Source organism: Tupaia chinensis, unplaced genomic scaffold, assembly GCF_000334495.1.
Source record: "Tupaia chinensis unplaced genomic scaffold, TupChi_1.0 Scaffold150006_1, whole genome shotgun sequence".
NCBI lineage: Eukaryota > Metazoa > Chordata > Mammalia > Scandentia > Tupaiidae > Tupaia > Tupaia belangeri.
In genome coordinates, this window is record NW_006209847.1 from 3703988 (window position 1) to 3718475 (window position 14488).

The window sequence follows — 14488 nt, forward strand, 5'->3', positions numbered from 1 at the left end:
TCCCCGCCCCCTGCCACTGGCAGCCGGAGGCTCAAGGTGGCGCCTCCTCCGCCGGCTCCCAAGCCTTGCAAGACCGTGACTACGAGCGGAGCCAAAGCCGGTGGGGGCAAGGGCGTGGGTAGCCGCCTGTCAAGGCCCGAGAGCGAGGGCAAGCCCAGGGTCAAGGGGTCAAAGAGCAGCGCCGGGACTGGAGCTTCTGCCTCTGTCGCTGCCGCTGCCGCCTCCACCGCCGCCGGGGGAGGGGGTGCTGCAGCCGCGACCTCTGGTGGGGTCGGGGCTGGGGCCGGAGCCCGAGGAAAGTTGTCCCCCCGGAAAGGCAAGAGTAAGACCTTGGACAACAGTGACTTGCACCCAGGACCGCCTGCTGGCTCTCCTCCTCCGCTAACCATCCCGACAACCCCAACTCCAGCTGCTGCTGTCACCACTGCCTCCGCGCAGCCCCCCGGGCCTGCACCTCCAATCACTCTGGAGCCTCCAGCTCCAGGGCTGAAACGGGGCCGGGAGGGGGGGCGAGCATCCACTCGTGACCGCAAGATGCTCAAGTTTATCAGCGGCATCTTCACCAAGAGCACAGGGGGGCCTCCTGGCTCTGGGCCCCTTCCCGGACCCCAAGGCCTGTCATCTGGCAGCGGGTCCAGGGAGCTGCTGGGAGCAGAGCTCCGCGCCTCCCCTAGTGAGTGGGGTCAGGGCCTGAGAACAGGGAGGGAGGGCGCCTGGAATGCTCAGTTTGAGGCCAGGATGAGATGTGCAGGAGATTAGAGAAGCTTTTCTCGTGGGTGGGTGGAAGTACCAGGCTCACTCCTCTGCTAAGAGCTGGGGCAAAGAATAGGAGGTCCTGAAGAGGAGTGAGTAGCTACATTATGTGACAAGAGAGAGGACTGGATTTAGGAGGGACTCAGAGTCTCACAGCTTTCTGGGAAAATAATGCCCTTGGACAGAGCAAGTGTAGACATTGCTCCCAGGGAAGCCCCAGACCTCACTTGCAGCCTCAGCTGGATTCTGGAAGCGTGGCAACAGGGCTCTGCCTTGTCTAGAGGGACACTGAAGGTGAAGGGGATGAGGAGGCCTCAGTTTCCCCTGAGCACTTGGAGCAGGTGGCTGACAGTGACCTTGCAGGCAGCTCCTCGCCAGGGACAGGTCTTCCCCTGAGCTGAGAGCAGGCTAGTGATGTTTTCCATGCAGTGAAGGCGGATTGGGCGGAACGCGAGCGCGCGGGCCGGGAACGTGCCGAATATTTAAATGTGAAGTGAGAGGGGCGGATAGGAAGCCTCACTTCCCCCGCTGCCCAGCCCCTCCGCAGAGCGGTGTTGAAACCAGCCTGGGGCTGACCCCGGAGTGAGTCAGGGGGGCGGAACTGCTGCAAAGGCAATTCTTCCCCTGGGAGATTGGGAGGCGGTACCGGGAAGGTAGTGTTTTTTCCAGGGGGTGTCTTTATCTTTTTTTTTTTTTTTCCCCTGGAGGAGATAGGCGGGGGACTCTAGGTTCGGCTCGCACTCCCCGGAGGGGAGGCGGGTCCAGGAGCGGGGGCGGCCCCCGAGGTTTGGCTCGGGAGCGGGTGGGAGCAGATGGCTCCGGATCCCAGAGTTCCCGCCACAGCTGCGGCGCCCCGGGGACGTCCCGGCCAGTGTCAGGCGCGGGGGTGGGGCCCGGCGGGGGAAGGAGCATCCTTTCCCCCTAGTCCTGCGTCTTCTCTCGGCCAGGGGATGGAGCCCTTCCTCACGGGTCTTTCGGAGGGCATGTGGGGGAAGGGGGGGAGAGGGAGACATAGGAAAATCTGAACCCTGTCCCGTGGGCTGGGGCGAAGGAAGGGTCTGGGTCACCGGGCGTTGACCTTGAAAATGAAGGAGAACCCTGACCTCAGTTTCTCTCCTGTGAAATGGAGAGTGGGGAAGAGCCACTCTTCTCTGTCCAGCGCCTCCCGCCAGAATCTGCTTTGGGTATCAGTAGGGCTGGGAGGAATCCCTCTTCTATTCTTCCCGAGGGAAGACCCTGTCACTGTCAGAGCCCTGCTCTCCTGGTCTGGGACAGGGACCCACGTTAGGGATGTGCTTTAAGGGAGATGCCAACTGAAGTATTTTTGTCTTGCTGGCTCCGTTGCTTAGCAACGGCTGAGCGGCAGAAACAGCTGTGGGGAGCACGGCTGGGTTGGGAGGACGGGACCACTGAAATCTGTCCACCTCTCCAGTGCAGGCAGGGTGGGGGGTTTAGGGGAACCGCAGGGGGAGGGGGTGACTGAGGTTTGGTGGTCCTTCTGGGCCAGAAGCCTCCCGGCTTACTGCCCCCTCTCCCCTTACAGAGGCTGTGGTCAATAGCCAGGAGTGGACGCTGAGCCGCTCCATTCCTGAACTGCGCCTGGTAGGTAACCCGTTCCCCTTGTGTGGGGAAGGGTGACTGCCGCCCACTGCACTCCCGATCCTTCCCCTCTCTCCTCCCTCTTCCTTTTCCAGTTCCTCTAAGCATCTACCGGCCATAGCACTATTCTGAGTCTGGGTACATCTTTACTTTTGCTCCCCTAGTCCATCCTCCCACCTCCCCCCCTTTTCCCCTCTTTGTCCATGGTCCTCTTCCAGGCTTCTCCTTTCTGACACCTGCCCTTTGGTTCTTCATGTTCTATTGCCTAGAATTGGGCAAAACTTTGCAGCTAGCGCCTAGGTGTGTGGCACTCCTCCCCGGCATGCACGCACGCACACCGTCTGGTTTGTCTCCTAAACAACACTGCACACAAAAAAGCGGTGCTGAATCGCTGACACTATTCAGCTTGAGCTCTACTTTGAACCTGGATCATTTCTTACCACATCCGTACCCTGATTCTCCCAACTGCTCCCTCCTGCCTGCCTGCCATGCACCCTTGAGGACCCCTCCGTGGGTGACAACATTGCCAGTTCCTTTGGGGGGTCTAGAATGTCTGGATCCAAGTATCTTGCCTCCTCTTAATTCCCACAATCTCTGCTCCATAACTTTGCCCTCAGGGTGTGCTGGGTGATGCCAGGAGTGGGAAGTCATCGCTCATCCACCGATTCCTGACCGGGTCATACCAGGTGCTGGAGAAGACAGAGAGTGAGTTTTCAGGAGCCACAGCAAGCTAAGGACGGGTCAGGGATCCAGGGGTCAGATCAATGACCAGGCAGGTGTGGAGACCAGGGAGACGGATGAAGCCACAATAGCTAAAGTACAGGGAACAAGGAGATGTTTGGTGACCTGGCTCTTTGACCCCTTATCCCTTCCGACCCCTCTGGACAGGTGAACAGTACAAGAAAGAGATGTTGGTGGACGGGCAGACCCATCTGGTGCTGATCCGAGAGGAGGCTGGGGCACCTGATGCCAAGGTGAGGGGTGGAGGCGATGGAGCGGGTGGGCTAGCCAAGGAGAGAGCTCTGCTTTCCCAGGCCTCCCTCTGGGCAGTGGCCTGAGCGGAGGGACTGTCTGACCCTCCATTTGCTCCCTCACCCCCCGCAAGTTCTCAGGCTGGGCAGATGCTGTGATCTTCGTCTTCAGCCTGGAGGATGAGAACAGTTTCCAGGCTGTGAGCCGTCTCCATGGGCAGCTAAGCTCCCTTCGCGGGGAGGGACGAGGAGGCCTGGCCCTGGCACTGGTGGGGACACAAGGTAAGGAGGCATGGGGGAACCGCTTTGAGGGGAGGCCATGAGGAGGCTGCTGGGGTGTTGCCCATCACGGCTGAGAGCTTGGTACCATGCGGAAATGACCAGCTGGGCTCCAGTAACCTCGGGAGGGGCCTGGCCACTTCCTGTGGTCTGAGCAAAGAAAAGGGGACCTCCAGGGAGAGAAAGAGAGCCATAGTAGCCATCTCTGTCTCTGCCCTCTTCTGAGGTGCCACCTACCTTGAGTTCTTTTTTATTTTTTTAGAATTATTTTGTGTAACTTTATTTATTTAGTTATTTTAATCTGACCGGAGAGAGAGAGGGAGAGAGAGAGGGGAAAAAAAATGAAGGAAAAAGAGAAAGCAAGCCACCAGATCCAGGATTTGAACCACAGTCAACCATGTGGGAGTCTAGCATCCTTAACCACCACGCCACCTGCCATTTCCTAATGCCATGAGACACACAGAAAAATCTCACATCCTAGTGTGGCTAGAAAGCCTATTCAGTCTTCCCCTTGCTGCAGCTGACCGAAGCTGACTTCTTCTAAAGAAACGTATCGAAATCAAAGAGAAATGACAGAGAACACAAGAGGGCAGAAAACCTTCCAGTTCTCAAAGTTGTGCCTCAGCGGCTCTGACTCCCCCACTCCCACCCCCACTCCCGGGCCAGGAAAGCTTTTCCAGCAGCCATCTGTGTCGAGCTGGCAGGACTTTCTGTCTGGGTGCCTGTCCTGCAGGTGCCTGTCCTACAGGTGTCTGCCTCCACCTGTTGCTTGCCTCCTGCTTTCTCACTGCAGAGTGAGCAAGCCACCTGTTACCCATAGATATCCAACTGTCCCTTCTTTACATGCTGGTGTCCTGGCTCTCAGGGTTCATTGAATTTGCAGGGCAGGGTGATTATCTCCTGAGTCTCAGCCATTTCAGACCTTGTCAGAAAGCTCTGCTCACTTCTGGAGTAGTCTTTGAACACACATGCATGCATGCACATGCATGCACACACACGCATACACACACACACACATAGAACTCACCTAATTTACTCATATGCAGTTGGCATGTGCTGGGCCTAGCACCCAGAGAGGGATCATACGCTCCCATTGCACTGGGTCACAGGAGGGATGTTCTCTCATGCCCTGTCTTTGGTGGGCCCATCCTGAGCCCACAGAGTGAAGAAAGGCCCTCGTCCAAGCCTAATCCTTTTCCTGTTCCCTCAGATAGGATCAGTGCTTCCTCCCCTCGTGTGGTGGGTGACGCTCGTGCCAGGGCTCTGTGTGCAGACATGAAACGCTGCAGCTACTACGAGACTTGCGCGACCTATGGGCTCAATGTGGACCGGGTCTTCCAGGAGGGTGAGTGTGTGAGCCCCGTTGCATGTGGGCAGGAGGGTACGGGGCCTGGGCTATCCTCGGAAGTCGGGCATTCAGGACTCTCTTTTAGTGTCAGGAAATCAGTTTCTGTGAGAGGGAGGAGAGATTGGGGATGGGGTAGAGAAGGTTTCCTTAATAGTCACGAGGCCTTTTGGGGCTAGAAAAGCTGGTAAGGCCACAGGTGGCATGGAGGCCACAGTAACAAGGAAATGAGGGAGCTATGTTATTTCCTGGGGATTTCTCAGAGCAGGGCAGGGAAGGATGGTCTTGGGTATCTGTCCTGCTCACACCTCTTTCCCACTCTTCTCAGTGGCCCAGAAGGTAGTGACCTTGCGCAAACAGCAACAGCTGCTGGCTGCCTGCAAGTCTCTGCCCAGCTCCCCAAGCCATTCAGCTGCTTCTACCCCTGTAGCTGGACAGGTGAGTTGGGGATTCGGAGTCCAGAGAGGCTCTGATAAGATTCTAGGAATCCAAGGACAGGTACGGAGTATCCAGGGAGGCTGAGGTAGCAGTAGAACAGGTGGAAGTGGGTGACATGATTTGTAGAACATGCAAGGACTGGAAATCAGTCAGGTTTGAGCACTGTTTACCATGTGTTTGAGCAAGTTACCTAACCTCCCAACATCGCCTGGAAGATTGTGAAGTCAACCTTCACAAAATTTATTTATTTATTTATTTGGAGAGATTTTTGCCATACAGTGCACGAGTTTGCCAGAGAGACAGAGGCCGAGAGACAGAAAGTAAGAAATCACCCCCCAAGGAGGATGGTCATCCCACAATTCCTTCTCCTCTGTTCTCTTCTCGGGATTTGGGGCATACACACATCCGGTGTGAGTTTTAAACTGCCGGATCCAGGATGCAAATCATGGTCAACTAAGTGGGACTCCAGCAACGTAACCATTATGCTCTCTGCTGGTCCCAACCTTCACACAATTTAAAGCACTGTAACAATGCCACTGGGATGTTTGTTACTAGCGATAATGTAAATAAATGGCAATGTGATGAAGGGAGCATGTTCCCTGTAACAGATCTAACTGTAGCTGGCTGGGGTGTTGGCATCTCAGCTCTGCTCACTGCTCTATGTGCCCCCAGGCTAGTAATGGGGGCCACACCAGCGACTACTCATCTTCTCTCCCATCCTCACCCAATGTTGGTCACCGGGAGCTCCGGGCTGAGGCAGTCACGGTGGCTGGATTGAGCACGCCAGGGTCCCTACACCGGGCAGCCAAGCGCAGGACCAGCCTTTTTGCGGTACTGGACATATGACCCCTCTTGTCCCTTTACCTGCCACCCTCCCTAGCCCCTAGACCTCTGTTGAACCCTTCCTCTGTCTTCTCTGCCCTCTCACCCATGTATTCCTTTATCCATCCTCTAACTCAATGGTCCCCAAACTTTTAAGCACCAGGGACTGGTTTTGTGGAAGACACTTTTTTCATAGACCCAAGTGGGGATGGGGGAATGGTTTCCATATGATTCAAGTGCATTATATTTATTGTGGACTTTATCTCTATTATTTTATTTATTTATTTATTATTTGGAGAGATTTTTGCTATAGGGCGCATGCACTCACCGGAGAGAGAGAGAGAGACACAGAGAGACAGAAAGTGAGAAATCAGCCCCCCGGGGTGATGGCCATGCCACAATCCCTTCTCCTCCAGTCTCCTCTCGAGATTTTGGGCACGCACGCACATGCACTCAGTGTGAGTTTTGAGTCTCTGGTCTGGGACTTGAACCTCAGTTGGCCCTCTGAGAGTCCAGTAACGTAACCATGATGCAATCTGCTGGTCCCTATCTCTATTATTCTTACATTGTAATATATAATGAAAAATTACACAACTCGCCATAATGCAGTATCCAGGGGTCGCATCACGGCCTCAGCTCCACCTCAGAAAATCAGGCATTAGGATCTCACAGTGTGTGGAGCGTAGATCCCTCACATGTGCAGTTCTCGACAGAGCTCAGGAGCCTGTGAGAATCCGTGAGATCTAATGCCACAGCCGATCTCACAGGAGGCGGGGCTCAGGCAGTAATGTGAGCCGCGGGTAACAGCTGTAAGTGCAGATGCTTGTGGACGCTCACCTTCTGCTGCGTGACCTGGTTCCTAACAGGCCATGGGCCATATCAGGGTTGAGCAAATGGGGGTTGGGAACTCCTGCTCTAACGGATTCTAATAACTGTTCCAGAACCGTCGAGGTAGTGACTCTGAGAAGCGGAGTTTGGACAGTCGGGGAGAGACGACAGGGAGTGGGCGAGCCATCCCCATCAAACAGGTGAGTGGGCCTGGGGCTGGGGCCCTGGGCTGGCAGCTGCCCTAGCTGGCTTTTCCCTCACCTGTGCCTTTCCACACTCCAGAGCTTCCTCCTAAAGCGAAGTGGCAATTCCTTGAACAAAGAATGGAAGAAGAAATATGTGACTCTGTCAAGTAATGGCTTCCTACTCTACCACCCCAGCATTAATGTGAGTGGCAGAGATGGCCACACTGGCCAGCTGTGGTTGCCCTTCCAGCTCCCCCAGTCTGGGTCTCTAACCAGCGCTAACATCATTCTGGGAAGCACTAGTCCTGCTCCTGAGTTGGGCGAGCATGAGTTAAGAGCCGACCTTGTGCCCATGCTGGGGTAGAGAAATCAATGCCCCTCCTCAGGAACTTGCTGGACAGTGTGAGAGCACAGGAAGGGCCTCTGCTTGACCTGACATTCAGGAAGTGCATTCTGGCATTTTAGGATGCCTCTCCTTAGCTGCCCCTCTCTAGGGGTCCCCCTTGAGCATTCCAGGGTAGGTGGGCGGGTGAGTGGTTTAGAGTCAGACTTGGAGGCTGAGTGTGAAACCAGATCCTAGAAGCTCACGCCAACCTAGTCAGCTCCCAGCGCCCCCCTCCAGTCCTCTGTCCCATACTACAGACTGCTTCCTAGCATCACCAAGGACCCCAACCTTCCCTACGCTCTCCACCCATGTGCCCCTCCAGGATTACATCCACAGCACCCACGGCAAGGAGATGGACTTGCTCCGCACAACAGTCAAAGTCCCAGGCAAGCGGCCCCCACGGGCCATCTCTGCCTTTGGGCCCTCAGCCAGCATCAACGGGCTGGTCAAAGACATGAGCACTGTCCAGATGGGTGAGGGTCCTGGTGAGTGCGCGCATGACAAAGGGGCAGGAGAGGGGCCAGAGCTGGGGAAAGGGGCTAGAGAGAAGTGGGGGCTGGCATCAGATAAGTGGGAAGGTGGGTAATAAGGAGGGACCACAGAAAGAATGGGGCCCAGACACAGAGAGGTTCACTGAGGGTTCATCTTCTCCCCCTTCTCAGAAGCCACTACTCCCATGCCAAGCCCCAGCCCCAGCCCCAGCTCCCTACAGCCACCACCAGAGCAGACGTCCAAGCACCTGCTGAAGCCAGACCGGAATCTGGCCCGAGCCCTCAGCACTGGTCAGTAAGGACCACCCTTCTACTGTCTTTCAGATCTGAATGGGAGGGGGATGTGGGTGGGAAGCGGAATTGGGGGGGGGGTAGGCTTAGAGACTGGACTAAGCATGAGTGAACACAGGGAGCATCCGTCTCTTGGGTGCCAGGAGGCAGTGTCTGAAGGAATAGTTAAGACAAGAGGGGCTCCAGAGCCAAACTGCCTGAGCGCGAATCCTGGCTGGCCACGTGGGCAAGTTACCTGACCTCTCCATGTCTCAGTTTCCTCATCTGTAAAATGGAGATAGTAGTTCCGACCTCAGAGGGCTGCTCTGGGTTTAAACAAAATGAGAATATTGTCAAACACGGCCATCAGTATTTATTATGTTTAGGAAAACATATTTACTTTTAAAAAATAGCAAGTAACCTTGTAACAAGTGATCCTTACAGCAACTTTGTCAGGTCAAGATTATGATCCCCATTTTAGGGATGAAGAAACTGAGGCTCAGAAGATTAAGTGACTGGCTCAAGGTCTCAAGGCCAGTAAGTGGCAGAGCCAGGACCTGAGTGCAGGTCTGACTCTAAACCACTCATCTGCCCACCACCCCGGGAATGGTCCAGGGGGACCTCCTGGAGAGGGGCAGCTGAGGACGGGCACCCTAAAATGCCAGTGTTAGTTCTGGGGAGGAGACAGGCTATAGAGAAATTAGGAAATCTGTGGAGGAGCAACTGAGGCAGCTGTGTCCCCCTCCCCAAGATTGTACCCCATCTGGAGACCTGAGCCCCCTGAGTCGGGAACCCCCTCCTTCTCCCATGGTGAAGAAGCAAAGGAGGAAAAAGTTGACGACACCATCCAAGACTGAAGGCTCGGCTGGGCAGGCTGAAGGTGAGGCTCTGGGGGGCAGTTCTACCCTCACCCAGAACCCTCGCCCTGACACCAGATCCCTGGCCCAGCTCCTGCAGCAGGAGGAAAAGTGCTGAGCTGAGTGCCTGACCATCATTACCACTGCTAATAGCTGAGTGAGAAAATGGCCCTGTCCTTCTGTTCCCCAGCCAATGCTTCTGTCCCCAGTAGTCTCCACCCCATAGGTTTGTAGCTCCTACTACCTCTTCTAATGACCCACTAGTTCCTGTTTCTGCCCTCAATTCCACCACCACCCCAGCTCCTGCACCCAGAAGCCGTCCCGGGCCCCAGTGACTCAGCTCTGGATCTCAGTGTCCCCCACTGATCCCCCGACTCCTGGACTCAGTGACCACCAGCCCCTGCTCCCAATGACCTTCAGTGATTGTGAAGTTCCCTCAACAGCCTTGATCACAGGGATCCCATTCCTGTCCCCCAGTGTCCCCAGTGTTCTTCCATTCAGGCCCTGGTAACTCCTCCTGACCCCAGGCCCTCTCATCCCAACCCTGGGGCCCAGCTTCTGTTCCTTTCCCCCATGTTCACGCAGACCCTGACCCTTCTCCCTGCCCCCAGAGACCTGGCTCCTCACTGGTTGTGACAACCCGTCCCCACTGCCCCTGCTCTCTGCCGGGTGCTGAGACCCGGGTTCCAGATCTGCCTACTCTCATGGCTCTTGGCTTCCGCTCCACTCTGCTCCGGGGCCACTGACTTTAGTTCTGCTTTCTCTCCCCATCTGTCTGTCCTGCTTTGTCTCTGGCACTCTGTCACGATCTCTCTCCATCTCTCCATCTGCCTCTGTTCCTTCTTTCTCGGTCTCTCTTTCTCTGTTCTGCTCTCCATTCTGTCTATCTCCTTCGCTTCGGGAAACCAGCCAAGCGCAAAATGTGGAAACTAAAATCCTTTGGTAGTTTAAGAAATATTTATAAAGCAGGTAACAAGCGGGGAGCCGGGAGGGATGCTCAGCTGGGGTGCAGAGGGGTGGGGGGGTGTCCCTGCCTTCCCCTGCATGCGCTCGGGCTTCCTGCTCTCCCCCACCCTCTGCTTCCCCTACCCTCACTGCCCCACTCCCAGGGGCTCGGGATGGACATCAGGGAGGAAGGGTTTGGAGATGGCAGCCCCGGCGGGAACTCTGTCCCTCATGACCTCTCCCATCCCCCACCCAGAGGAAAACTTCGAGTTCCTGATTGTGTCCAGTACCGGTCAGACGTGGCACTTTGAGGCCGCCAGTTTTGAGGAGCGGGATGCCTGGGTGCAGGCCATCGAGAGCCAGATCCTGGCCAGTCTGCAGTGCTGTGAGAGCAGCAAGGTCAAGGTAGTGGTTTGGGGTGGGTGGGGTGGGAGGAGCAGCCAGCCTGAGGAGACGAGAGGGGCTGTGAGGGAGAGGCAGTGCTAAGCCCAACCCTTACCGCAGCTGCGCACGGACAGCCAAAGCGAAGCGGTGGCCATCCAAGCGATCCGGAATGCCAAAGGGAACTCTGCCTGTGTGGACTGCGGAGCCCCCAGTGAGTGCCAGGGGGCAGCGGAGCAGCCTGGGAGGTGCTCTGGCGGGCTAGGGGTATCCACGCCGCCCACTGGAGCCAACTCTGCACCCTGTCCCCCAGATCCCACGTGGGCCAGCTTGAACCTGGGCGCCCTCATCTGCATAGAGTGTTCTGGCATCCACCGGAACCTGGGCACACACCTGTCCCGAGTTCGGTCGCTGGACTTGGACGACTGGCCTCGGGAGCTGACCCTGGTGCTGACGGCCATTGGCAACGATACAGCCAACAGCGTGTGGGAGAGCGACACGCGGGGCCGTGCCAAGCCCACGCGGGACTCTTCGCGGTAAGTGTGAGCGTGTTCGGCTCCTGAGAGGGTCCCCTGGGGAGGGAGCAGAGGTCCCGCTGACTCCTGGTCTTGCAGGGAAGAGCGCGAGTCGTGGATTCGCGCCAAGTACGAGCAGCTGCTGTTCCTGGCGCCGCTGGGCACTACCGAGGAGCCGCTGGGCCGCCAGCTGTGGGCTGCCGTGCAGGCCCAGGACGTGGCCGCGGTTCTCCTCCTCCTGGCTCATGCGCGACACGGACCGCTCGACACCAGCGTAGAGGACCCACAGCTCCGCTCCCCACTTCACCTGGCGGCCGAGCTCGCCCACGTGGTCATCACGCAGCTGCTGTTGTGGGTACGTGAGCTGGGGGTAGGCAGAGGGGGCTTTGAAGTTTCCATCATTGAAAGCGCCGGGTGCCCGTCATTCCCAGAGGGAGCCTGGAAACGGAGTTGGAAAGCTTGGGACACGTCGTGCGGGTAGGGGGCGGGCGGGGGGCGCGTGGTCACGCGGCCGTTTCCGCCCTCCAGAACGGCGCGGAGGGTGGCAGCGCGGCCACCACGCCCAGCGCGGCCACCACCCCCAGCATTACCGCCACGCCCAGCCCCCGCCGCCGGAGCAGCGCCGCCAGCGTGGGCCGCGCCGACGCCCCCGTCGCGCTGGTATAGTTGCCCAGCGGGAGAGACACCCCCACCCCCACGCGGGCCGGGCACGACCACACCGGGTGGACCGCTGGACTGATGCACCCACTCACCTCTCAATACGCACCCCGCCCCACGGGAGCACTTCCTACCCCCACGAGGGCACAGTCCCCACGCCTCCCAGAAGACACAAACTCACCTCCCTCTCCCCAACGAGGCATGGAGACCCCAGCTCAACACGCCCCCTCTCCTCTGTTTCCACGCTCGGATTGCTCGGGGTCTGCCCGCTCGGTGTTTGCAGCTCGGCACTGCCCCGCCGCGGTTGCTGCCCCTGGGCGCTTGGATTTGCCGGCTCGCGCCCCCTAGGGGCGGGAAAGAGACCCAGCCCTGCCTGCACTCAGTCCCGCGGCGGGAGCCTAAACCCAGGCTGGCTCCTGGGGCAACGCCACGCCAGAGGGAGGGGTTAGTACGAGAGAGGGCTAGCCCTAGGATTTGGGGCCAATACCGGGACCCCACCCCTTCCTTGCTGATCTCACTGCCCAGTGAAGGGGAAAAGGGCAGCGAGGGGCAGGACCCCTGCTGTCCATGGGGAAGAGGGGTCCCCAACCCTTTCCGTGAAAGGGACCATGAGGAATGGAAATCAGGATGTCCCCCCCACACACCTACCCATGGATGGAAGCTGAAAGACCACAGAGAGGGTGGAGAGCCTGGGTCCCCCTCCACACTATCTTGGGAAAGAGAAAGGATGGAGTAGGAGCGGGCCAAGGGGACTGGGAGGGGCCTTGTAATTTATTGCTTTGTTCCCCAACTTGGGGGTGGGGGCGGGCAGGGGCGTGGGGAGGGCGTTTCGGGATAGGGGAAGCCCAGGGGTGCAGCGCCCGTGGTGATCTGGGGTAGGGGGCACCCCCACAGTGGGACCCCTCCCCCATTACTCTTCCTGTCCAGCCCCTCCCTCCCACTGGAGCAGCTCCAGTCCTATCCCTCGACCTCTTAGCCCAGGTTGACAGAATGTGAGGTGTCTGGGTTTCCAGGCCCCCTGCCCCATCCCCCAGAAAGGGCATGGTGGGGTGGACCTTACCTGGCCCTGCCCTGTCTCCCTCAATCAACCCAGCCCTTGGGCTGTCTGTGTCAGTGGTTTCCGGTCTTTTTTTTTTTAATTATTTTTTTTTTCCTGGCTAAAATATTTTGCAAAGGACCAGCTAATTGGGGAAGGGCGTGGGGTGGGGGAAGTGGGGAATGCTCTCCTCATCTCCTCCGAGGCAGGTGGTGTGATTCTTCTCCAACAGCAATTAAAGAGGAAGTGATTTTGTCTAGGAGGTGAGCTACTGGTCTGTTCTTGAAGAGGGAGGTCAGGGTGGGGAACTGGGGAGGGAGAGGGCCAGGCAAGGGTACCTCGCTGGGGCTGGGCTGGTACTGCCCACCTCGCATGGGCCAGTACCCGTGGGAGTGCAGGTGGCTCCCTGTGTGCAGCAGCTCTGTGTTCCTGCAGTGGGAGGAGCTGGGCAGGGCTGGAGCAATAGCGAGGACGCGAGGACGGGAGCAGAGAAGCCGCTGACTGTCACAGTAATGCCGGTTCTGGGAGAGCAGGCTGTGGTGCTTAGAGGAGACAACAGAGGATGGAGACGGGTGGGAGGACCGGGTGACTTTGGTTATGAACAAGAACTCTGCAGACAGACCTGATTGTGAAACCTGGTCCTCCACTTCACTCATAGCTGGATGACTTTGGTGGGCAACCTGGCAGTTGGCCTCAGTGGCATCTATTTTTAATCGGAACAGTATGTTCAGAGGGCACCTGGTAAGTGCTCTAGCCCTGGGAGGGCTGCCCTGGGCCTGCCTGCTCACTTTGAGCATCAGGTACCAGAGGAGAATTTATAATAAGGGTTTCTCTCCTAACCCCAGTCAGGTGGTGCTTGGGAGAAAGGGGTGGAAGATAGCCTGGGAAAGATTTCTTGGCTGGCCGCAGAGCCCCTGATGTCATTTGCCCACCTCTGTGTCATCCATGGGACCGCCAAGACCACAGCAGCCCGAGGCCAGCATCACTTCCACAAGCTGCAGAGCCACTCAGCTCAGCACACAGCCAGTCTCACTCCTCATGTGCAGTGGACAGCATCTGCCTGGCAGAGTGGCTGGGCACAGCCACCACATGTCATCCACTTTGAGGAATCAGTTGGTGGCCCCAACATTTTTGGGTAGGGTTGGTCCCTACCTGTGCAGCGCCAGGACATTCAGTGTGCCACTGAGCTGACAGGCTCGGTGAGGCCCTGCCCCAGGCCCAGGCCCCATTCACACAGAGGCTGCTGCTCTGCAAGGTCTTAGGCTGGGCAACTCCTCGGTACAGTGGGTGGCCTACAGGAAGGTGGGTTCAGGGGTGCAGGCGCAGTGAAGTGTGTGGTCTGGGCAGAGTGAGAACTGGAGATCCGGGTGGTTCCCCTCTTCAGCTCAGACACCCTGGGCTTCATCTCCACTTTCCTTCCTCAGGAGCTGAGGAGTGAGAGAGTATGGGGAGGAAGCAAAGCCCTGGAGAGAGGGAAAATGTCTGCAAAGGGAACCACGGGCCAGTAGGATGGCTTTCATTTTCAGCCATCATAAAATGGCCAGGTGTCAGCAAATCTTACAGCAAATTCCAATGCCAAATAATCCTCTTGATTCTTTTTTAACGGGCTGCATCTCAGGTTGTGTGGGGAGAGTATAGGGTGGCAGTGCGTAGGGTGACAAAACCTCAAGCCCTCCAGGTTATGGTAGAAAGGGACTCTGGGAACTCCCTGGATGGCTCCCAAGCTGCACC

General features: G+C 57.4%; 1 protein-coding gene across 1 annotated transcript in view; it reads left to right on the forward strand.

The window, feature by feature from the left end:
* AGAP2 (ArfGAP with GTPase domain, ankyrin repeat and PH domain 2) overlaps window positions 1–12541 on the forward strand; it is a 16774-nt gene extending 4233 nt beyond the window's left edge. Inside the window, exons 2-18 of the mRNA XM_006171883.3 lie at window positions 2297–2355; window positions 2970–3057; window positions 3241–3326; window positions 3458–3605; window positions 4813–4947; window positions 5276–5385; window positions 6058–6216; window positions 7149–7235; window positions 7318–7422; window positions 7928–8090; window positions 8268–8387; window positions 9118–9246; window positions 10425–10573; window positions 10673–10763; window positions 10863–11085; window positions 11164–11423; window positions 11498–12541. Of these exons, the coding sequence (XP_006171945.1) occupies window positions 2297–2355; window positions 2970–3057; window positions 3241–3326; window positions 3458–3605; window positions 4813–4947; window positions 5276–5385; window positions 6058–6216; window positions 7149–7235; window positions 7318–7422; window positions 7928–8090; window positions 8268–8387; window positions 9118–9246; window positions 10425–10573; window positions 10673–10763; window positions 10863–11085; window positions 11164–11423; window positions 11498–11730 (2345 nt within the window). The 3' untranslated portion in view covers window positions 11731–12541. The remainder of the gene's footprint in view (window positions 1–2296; window positions 2356–2969; window positions 3058–3240; window positions 3327–3457; window positions 3606–4812; window positions 4948–5275; window positions 5386–6057; window positions 6217–7148; window positions 7236–7317; window positions 7423–7927; window positions 8091–8267; window positions 8388–9117; window positions 9247–10424; window positions 10574–10672; window positions 10764–10862; window positions 11086–11163; window positions 11424–11497) is intronic.
* Window positions 12542–14488: the final 1947 nt, after the last annotated feature.